We start from the raw sequence: 9,999 nt of genomic DNA on the forward strand, positions 1-9,999 counted from the left end.
GAAACAAAACTAGTTTGTCTTCATTTCATAGAGTATGCTCGATAACTAACAATTGACTTTCAGTTGGATATATGTTGATTCATTCTCAGTTCAGAATCATATACAGAAGGAAACTAGCTGCCTAATTGTGAAAATCTTGAACTATAGAAGAAAAATGGTTTAATCGCACTCTCTACCCAGAGTTAGTTCTTTTTTACAGTACAAAAAAAATTATATCCAAAAGACTTAAGTATTGCCCATATATCAATTTCCCCCTCCCAGCCCCATTAGTACTGGATTATTAACCGAATAATTTTGAACTAGTTTTCTATGAATTATTTATGGTATGTTACATGAGTATAGTAAAAGAAGGGTAAATTACACTAAATGCCCATGAACTTTCAGTGTTTAGCAGTAAACCCTCAACAGCTTTTGCAGAAAACCCCCAAAGTAAACACCATTACATTAGACATGCAGTGCAGCTCACAAGACGGAAGAACACGAAAATACCTCTAAAATTATAATTAAAAAAATCCTTTATGATCTTTTTATGTTTTCAACCCTAGAAAAATATCTCTCTTTTATCATTTGTTCACCTCTTGCTTGCTCCCAAGTTGGAGTCCTGATCCCAAATTACTTCCTTATTTTTTTCTAAAATTGTCCTTCAAAATTCTGTTTTGTGCTTTTTTGTTCTAATTCATGGGTCTGCAAATTACAAAAAAAATTATTGGCAATTCTCTACATTTTCAAAAAAGTTATTAGTGATTTAGTTAGAGCTGACGATTGGGCCGGGCTGGGCCAATCCGGGCCCAAGCCCGCTTGTTTTGAGCTGATCCCAGTTGGATCATTCGGTTCAAACCAAACCCCTGGTATTCGGCGGGGAACACAACCTGACCTGGCCAATTTGAGTCGGCTAGGGTAGTCTTTTCTTTTCTTTTTCTTTCTTTTATTGACTTTTTCAAAACTTGATTTAGATGAATTCCGACCAATTAGTAGTAATTTTATTGCATCTTGAGAAAGGTTTTGTACTTGACACACCAATTTTTTGCTTTAAAAACATATGTGTTTGACTTTGTCATTGTTTTCTATACTACTAAATAGCCACTAATAGTTAGTTAGTTACTAATAGCTAATTTATTTTACTAAAAACTAATGTCATTATGGAGAATGAGTATGAGTTAGGTTTGGACCTCGGTCCTGGCCCAGGTTTGATCCGAGCTGGGTTATGTTTGAGGGTCGGGTTCGAGTTCGGACCTGGCTTTCAGAAATAGCCCCGTATCCGACCCACTTTGAGATCAAGCTGAACCAAACAAAGCCTGAATTCTACCGGGTCGGATCATCCCCGATCCAGAAGGGACGCATGGGCTATGGGCCAACCCAGCCCAATCGTCACCCTTACACTCAAGTGTGATTCTGAAATTTACTAGGTCCCGTTTGGTGAGGGTTCGAAATTTATTTTCTAGTACATGTTTTTGATCCATGTATTGGATTTAAATCTAATTAAATCTATTTGTGGGCACATATGTTATATCAGTGTGTATTGCTATCTTTCAGTTGACACGCATAAAGTGATCAATCAGGTAATTGGATCAATAAGTATTTAAATATGCCATGGGCTAAATATACGGATACCATGTTATAATTATAATTTGATGAGGGGCTAAATTATAAAAGTACAATAACTATAAATAAGGAGTTATGGTCCCTAATCTAGGGTTACATTCTCTATTCTCTTAATCCCCATTTAAAGAGATTCTAAAAGAGAGACCCTCAAGATTAGAAGATCAAATCCTAATTCAGATCCGTGCAAATCCAAACAATGGATTCAGGTATAAGCTTCCGCTCTTATTGTTGTTGTTTATTCTCTTTGAATTAATCATGGTTTTATGGATTAGATCTTAGATATTCAGATCTAACAAGTGGTATCAGAGCCACCCGTGATTAATTCTTAGGGGTTTAAGTTTTAAAATTGGATTTTTTGATCTTATATCTCTGGTTTTTCTCAGAACTGTTCACGGATGAACAGTAAAGTTCTATGAAGAGTAAAGTTTTAAAATTTTTTGGATTTTTTCTTCGATTTTTTGGGATCTGGATCAAGAAGTCATCCTTTGCTTTTCTGATTCTGGATCCGGTTTTGAAATAAAATCGAGGAATTTTTTGGATCTATTTTTGTTTGGTCGTCGGTCCCCGTGCTCCTCGCCGGCGAAGTATCGCTGGCGGCCTCGCTCTCGACTCCGACAACGATGGCGGCATCAGGAAACTAAGGTTTCGACATTTGGGTGCGGGAGCAATAGCGGCGGTAGTTTCAGATTAAAACCTCAAAGGGTTCGTGCGCGTGAAAACGTGCGGAAATTAAGGAGGTGGTTACCTCAATTTTTTTGGCGAGACTTGAAAGCTTCAAACGAACCCTGCGTTCGTTCTCAAGTTGAACCTCGCATTCGTTCTCAAGTAGAACATCGCGTTCGTTCTCAAGTTGAACCTCGCGTTCGTTCTCATGTCGAACCTCGCGTTCATCCTTAGGCAAGTCTCTTGCTCACTTCAAACGAACCCCGCGTTCGTTCTCAAACGAACCTTGCGTTCGTTCTATTATTCTTCTTTTTCATCGGGTGAAAGAAAGCTGCAGACAATTTGAGTTAGGGCACAGCCCACTCAACTCTATTTGGTTTTGGACCTAATTTTAGTATACTTAATTTAACTAATTAAGCAATGAGGCCCTATTTAAGCTATGGAAATTTATATTAATTTAATTTAATTTAAATTTAATTTAGTAGTTAATTAATTATTTAATTCAAATATTATGACACTAAGGTATTAAGATTGTCTCTCACTTTAATTGTTTAATTGAAATAAGAAGTTACCAAAGTAACCTCTCTTGTGTAGATTGTTCATGAGGAATGTGAGATGTTTGTGTGTATGCTTTCGTGTAAATATTTAACCGACCCAAAGGAAGGTTAATATTTATTTAAACTGCATACACATCTGCGATGATAAATGTGTGACAATTATAAGGTTTACATGTGAATAATGAATCGATCCAAAGATAGTTTCATTATTTGACATAAGTTATTATCAATGTTTGATCATTACAACAAGGTATCACTTACAAGTTAATATTACTGTCCAAAGACTTGATACTAATGTTGTGCCAGATATCTTGAGATGGGATTTGTCATTATTTGAATTATATTTATGGTTAATAATATGAGTATCTTTTGTTTATTTCAGCTAATGCATCTGTTACAATAATTTCTACTAACATCAACTCAATTCTCATGCTCAATAGGACAAATTTTAAGGTTTGGAAAGAGATCATATTAATTATTCTTAGCTGCATGGATCTAGACCTTGTATTAAGAACTGAACAACCTCAACCTCTCAATGCGGATAGCACTCCTGATGTTAAGAAGGAGTATGAGAAGTGAGAGCGTTCAAATCGTATGAGTCTAATGATCATTAAGCGTGGCGTTCCGAAAGCCTTCAGGGGAATAGAATCCGAAGGGATTACTAAGGCCAAAGATTTCCTTATAAAAATTGAGAAGCATTTTACGAAAAATGATAAGGTAGAAACAAGCACGCTTTTAGCTCGCTTGATTTCAATGAAGTATAAGGACAGAGGAAATATCAGGGAGTACATTATGGAAATGTCTCGTATTGCTTCAAAACTTAAAACGCTTAAACTCGATCTTTGTGATGAGTTATTGGTACATCTGGTTTTGTTGTCTCTTCCTGCACAGTTCAGTCAGTTCAAGGTCAGTTATAACTGCCAAAAGGAGAAATTGATTCTAAATGAGCTCATTTCATACTGTGTGCAAGAAGAAGACATGTTAAAACAAGATAAGACAAAAAGTACTCATTTAGCTTATGCCTCTAAAGATAAGAGTAAGAAAAGAAAGAATGATAATAAAACTGCTAAGGGTCCAGTTCAGAAGAAACAATATAAGGATAATCAGGGTTGTTCTTCTGTAACAAGCCTGGACACGTAAAGAATGATTGTACCAAATATCACGCCCGACATGCTAATAAGGGTACGTTCCTTATTTTGGTCTGTTATGAGGTTAATTTAGCTTCAGTACCTAGAAACACTTGGTGGTTAGACTCTGATGCTACTACTCACATAAGTGTTCTATACAGGGTTGCCTGAGCTACCGAAAGCCAAGTGATGTTGAAAAACACATCTTTATGGGCGACGGTCAATCGGTAGATGTGGAAACAATTGGGCATTTTAGGTTGCTATTAGGAACTGATTCTTATTTGGACTTAAAAGATACTTTTGTAGTACCGTCTTTTAGACGGAATTTGATTTTTGTTTCTGTATTGGACAAATCAGGTTATCATTGTTCATTCGGAAACAGTCAATTCAATTTATCTTTTAACTCAAATATTGTGGGAACCGGTTACTTGAGTATTTATGATAACCTATATTTGCTTGATATAATTAATTCTTATAATGAATTCTTGCACATGGAATCACGTGATACTAAGCGTAAATTAAATAAAAAGAATTCGACGACATTATGGCATAAGCGCTTGAGTTATATCTCAAAAGGTAGAGTTGAGCGTCTTGTGTCTGATGGTATTTTGGATTCCCTTGATTTTTTGGACTTTGACGTATGTGTTGAATGTATCAAGGAAAAACAGACCAAAATTAAGAGATTAGGTACCAAAAGATCTTCAGACGTCTTAGAATTGATGCATACAGATATTTATGGGTTATTCCCTACGACATCTTAGAATGGTCAATAATATTTTATATCATTCATAGACGATTACTCACGTTATGGATACCTATATCTCATTCATGAGAAATCTGAGTCTCTGGACATGTTCAAAGCCTATCAAGCTGAAGTTGAGAATCAACTCAACAAAAGAATTAAAACCGTTAAATCTGATCGTGATGGTGAATACTACGACAGATATGATGGTTCAGGTGAACAACGTTCAGGACCATTTGCTAGATACCTAGAGGAATAAGTATCGTCCCACAGTACACTATGCCGGGTTCACCTAGCATAAATTGTGTAGCTGAAAGACGAAACAGGACTCTTAAGGATATGATAAGAAGTATGATTGCTCATTCTTCTTTACCAGAGTCATTCTGGGAAGAAGCACTAAAGACAGCAGTTTACATTCTGAATAGAATACCAAGTAAAGCAGTTGTTAAAACACCTTATGAGCTTTGGACTGGTCGAAAATCCAGTTTAAAGCATTTACATATTTAAGGATGTCCAGTTGAGGTAAGGCCTTATAGGCCAAATGAAAAGAAATTAGACTCCAAAACAATTAACAGCTACTTTATTGGGTATTCTGAACGCTCTAGGGGCTATAAGTTTTATGATCCCACACTCAGGAATATTTTTAAGACGGGAACAGTAATATTCTTTGAGGATGTTGAGTTTGGGGGAAGAAATAAGGTTAGAGACATTGTTTTTGAGGAGGAATTGGCTTTAGACCTAAGCCATACAGTTACTTTTGATAATATTCAGGTTCATATACCTATTGTTGCTCAAGAAGTAAATCCGGAACCTCAAGATAATAATGTTGAATAACTCTCTGTTTCAGAAGAACAAACTCAACAACCTCAAGAACCAGTGTCATTAATGAGATCCACGAGAGAAAAGAGAAATGCTATTTCGGATAATTATATTGTATTTCTCCAAGAACATGAGAAAAATAATGGAATATTAGAAGATGATCCAATCAACTTCTCTCAGGCCATGAAAAGTTCTAACTCTCAACAGTAGATTGATGTCACGAATGAAGAATGCAAGTCTATGCAAGACAATAAGGTTTGGGAACTTGTCTCATTGCCAGAAGGTGCAAAACCAATTGGTTGTAAATGGATTTTTTAAAACCAAACGGGATGCAAACGGTAATGTGGAGATGTATAAGGCACGTCTTGTAGCTAAAGGTTTTACTTAAAAGGAATGCATTGATTATACAAAGACTTTCTCTTCGGTTTTATCGAAAGACTCCTTCAGAACAATCATGACACTTATTGCGTATTATGATCTTGAGTTACATCAAATGAATGTTAAGACTGTATTTCTCAATGGCAATATTAATGAGATGATTTATATGGTGCAACCAGAAAACTGTGTCAGGAGACCCAAAGAATATAGTTTGCAAATTAAGGAAATCCATCTATAGACTCAAGCAAACTCCTCGTCAATGGTATTATAAGTTTTAACAAATAATTATCTCGTTCGGTTTTGAGATGAATATTGTTGATGACTGTGTATATCACAAGTTCAGTGGGAGTAAGATTATTTTTTTGGTTCTGTATGTTGATAACATATTGCTTATCACTAATGATATAGACATGTTGCACGAAACCAAGAAATTTCTATCAAAAAATTTTAAGATGAAAGATCTTGAGGACGTCTCTTTTATATTAGGAATCCAGATACAACGAGATTGTTCTCAAGGTATACTTGGATTATCACAAAAAAGCTATATCAATAAAGTACTTAAAAGGTTTGGCATGTAAGACTACAGATCAGGAGACACCCCTGTTGCTAAAGGAGACAAGTTTAATCTCAATCAGTGTCCTAAAGGCAACCTTGAAATTCAGGTAATGCAGAAGATTTCTTATGCTTCGGCTGTAGGAAGTCTAATGTATGCTCACGTATGTACGCGTCCGGATATTGCGTATATTGTTGGGATATTAAGCAGATACTTAAGCAACCCTGGTATGGATCATTGGATAACAGTCAAAAGGGTTATGAGGTATCTTCATAAAACAAAAGATTATATGCTCACAGAAAATCAGAACAGTTAGAGGTCATTGGGTATTCGGACTCTGATTTTGCCAGATGCCAAGATAGCAAAAAGTCTACATCATGCTACATTTATATATTAGCAGGAGGAGCTATATCATGAAAAAGTGTTAAACAGACACTCGTAGCTTCCTCCATTATATCAGCAGAATTTATAGCTTGTTATGAGGCATCCAATCAGGAAATATAGCTGTGAAATTTTATCACGAGACTGCGCATTCTAGAAAATATGAAAATACCACTAAGGTTATATTATGACAATAAATTTACAGTAATGTATTCTAATAACAGGAACTCAACTAAATCAAAACGCATTGACATTGAGTTCCTAGTTATGAAAGAAATGGTACAGAATAGACAGATATCCATAGAGCACATTGGGATAAACTCCATGATAGCTGATCCTCTTACTAAAGGATTATCACCTAAGGTCTTTCATGAGCATACTGCTCATATGGGTGTTGTATTATTTGAGGATATCATGATTTAGTGAGAGTTTGTAATTGTGATGCTTTATGTTAATTTGTATTGTCTGATCAGAATAAAGTTTTTCAGTTCACACACTCTGGTACATAATGTTGAGGTTGACCTCACTAAAGTTTAAAGTAGGACCAGATAAAAATAGACATGTACTGATCACATTACATATAATTTTCATGCTGCACATCTATGATTGATCTATGTAGTTTGATTATATTGGTATATGTGATCATTTATGGGTCGAGTCACGATAAATGTGACGAAAACCGCTTTGATCCTATATTGATATTATCAATGGACGAGATTCTTCGAAAATACCCTTATCTATGGTAGCAATTTTTTGAGCTCATAAGGTTATACACACTTTAAGGAAACATATGGTGCCCAAGTGAGAGATTGTTGGATTTAACTCTAATTAAATCTATTTGTGGGCACATATGTTATATCAGTGTGTTGCTATCTTTCAGTTGACACGCATAAAATGATCAATTAGGTAATTTGATCAATGGGTTTTTAAATATATCATGGGCTAAATGTGCGGATACCAGGTTGTAATTATAATTTGATGAGGGGCCAAATTAGGGCTAAATGTGCGGATACCAGGTTGTAATTATAATTTGATGAGGGGCCAAATTATAAAAGTACAACAACTATAAATAAATACCAGGTTGTAATTATAATTTGATGAGGGGCCAAATTATAAAAGTACAACAACTATAAATAAGGGGTTGCTTTATTTAAAATATCAGATCTAACACCTGGAGAAAACTCTCATCAAACAGTGCATCTCATCACGTTGATTTATGTAAAATATCAGAAACATAAATATGAATTAAAATTTGGAGAACGAGAAGCAGTGACAAAGCCATAGTTCTATTCCCGAAGGTAAAACTTCACTACATACATGGGAAGAATGAAGTGATTGAAGAAGAGCATGTAAGGGGGGTTTCGCTCGGTAGTTCAAAATTAGGGTTTGAGATCACGAGACTACCTACCGATACGCAGTAAGAGCGACGAGACCGATGACAAGAGGAATAACGCACACAACCGAAAGAGGAGCTCCCACGCCATTAGAATTCTTGTATTATTTATTATTCGGCCGCTGAATCCGAATTTAAAGCAGGCAGCTTGGCTCACTGTGTCTCACGGGCCGTATCGAACTCTTCAGGCAGGGATCGAAGGCCCACATGTCAAAATAAAAGGGCCGAAAGATTTCCTTTTTTCGAAATCTATGTATTTATTATTGGAGATTTGAGGAGGGCTCAGATTCGGCTGCAATCTTTTTGAACTTCGCTTCCTCGGAGTGCTGTAAAAAACCAAAAAATAGAAATGAAAACTAAGAAATCACTTATCCATCACATCATCTAATAAGATTGTAACAACTCATATCATCTCATTAACATTTTGTTTTTTTGTTTTCCTCCCAAAAAACTAGGAAAACAATTTCCTTAAGTGTGGGTCACATCATCCAATAATATAATGACAACTCATCTCATCTCATCTATTTTCTTATTTTTAAGAAATAACCAAACAAAAGAAAACAACCTATTACAAGAAATAGGTTTCTTATAATTCATTTCCTTATTTTTTTCCGCCAACCAAACAACATCAAAACAAGTTTTCTTAAAAAATCACTCACATCATCCTATAATAAGGTGACAACTCATCTCATCTCATCTCCATTTCTTTGATTTCCTTCTTTTTTTAGCCAACCAAACAATCCCAAAATCTATTTTTCTTAGAAATATGTTTTCTTTTCTTTGATTTCCCTCTTTTTTTAGGCAAACAAACAGCCCCTTACAAACTACCACTTGCAAAAAGTGGGCAATGCACGTGCTTCTTGCTAGCAACATATGTCCTGAAGAACTCGAGAAGGGCCCAGCCTAACAACTGGCAGGGTAAAGGGGAGTCAGCGCCTTGCAAATTCGTACTGAACGTTCAAACTAAAGAACATGAAGAAATAATAGTGTTAAGAATAAATTTTCAAAACCAACCCTTTTGAAATTTTTCACTTCAAAAATCGATCTATTTGAGATTTATTTAGCATTTTCGACATGGCTGAAACTAGGCCGAAAATGCTAAATAAGTTTTGAAAACTTCAGGGGATTTAGAATCTCATAAAGTTTAGTGCTTAATTAATTAGCGATGAACAAAAAAGCTTGTCGCAAATGGTTAATTAATTAAGCACTAAACTTCACGGGATTCTAAATCATGTGAAGCTTTCGTAACTTATTTAGCATTTTTCGACCCAGTTTCAGTTAGCTGGCTGAAACTAGGTCGAAAATGCTAAATAAATCTCAAATAAGTTGATTTTTAAAAATAAATCTCAAAAAGGGTTAGTTTTGAAAATTTGTCCTAGTGTTAAAGTTTGAGAAAAGTCATAAGCATTTTGATATGATTTCCGATTATGAATTATTTTTTATTAGTAAAGTTTGAATCTATTAGAATTATCTTTTTATTGGAAAAGCCTAAGTCCGTTAGGAATTGTTTTTGTTAGGAAAGTTTCCATTATAGTAGGAATTCTCATGAGGCTATATACATGGCCGGTCATAGGCAGGTTTTTCTATCTTTTATTTTGGAGAAAACATTATAGGAGACATTAATCTTAAAGTTAATAATTTTCATCGGATTTTCGGGATTCGGTCTTGAATTTCTCATGCTATTAGGTCGCTTTGTCGACGATCTGATGGAGGTTTCGCACGCGCTTTCTCGACAAGAGTGGAATCAAAGTAGGATTCTTATTAATTTTTAGTGCTTTCATCAA

The 9,999-nt window shown here is 35.3% G+C and overlaps 1 protein-coding gene across 15 annotated transcripts in view; it reads right to left on the minus strand.

Annotated features, from left to right (window-relative positions):
* The window catches only part of LOC109843147 (protein cornichon homolog 1-like), a 28,280-nt gene extending 19,773 nt beyond the window's left edge, over window positions 1-8,507 (minus strand). For 13 of the 15 annotated variants that reach the window (XR_002247542.1, XR_002247543.1, XR_002247541.1 and 10 more), the window contains exon 1: window positions 8,231-8,507. Coding sequence is in view for 2 of the 15 variants with exons in the window: in XM_020412080.1 (XP_020267669.1) it covers window positions 8,231-8,306 (76 nt within the window). In the remaining 13 variants the exon portion in view is untranslated. Of the gene's footprint in view, window positions 1-8,226 lie in introns of all 15 variants that reach the window. The other 2 variants (XR_002247537.1, XM_020412081.1) reach the window with 1 other exon arrangement.

Source organism: Asparagus officinalis, chromosome 5, assembly GCF_001876935.1.
Source record: "Asparagus officinalis chromosome 5, Aspof.V1, whole genome shotgun sequence".
NCBI classification, from domain to species: domain Eukaryota; kingdom Viridiplantae; phylum Streptophyta; class Magnoliopsida; order Asparagales; family Asparagaceae; genus Asparagus; species Asparagus officinalis.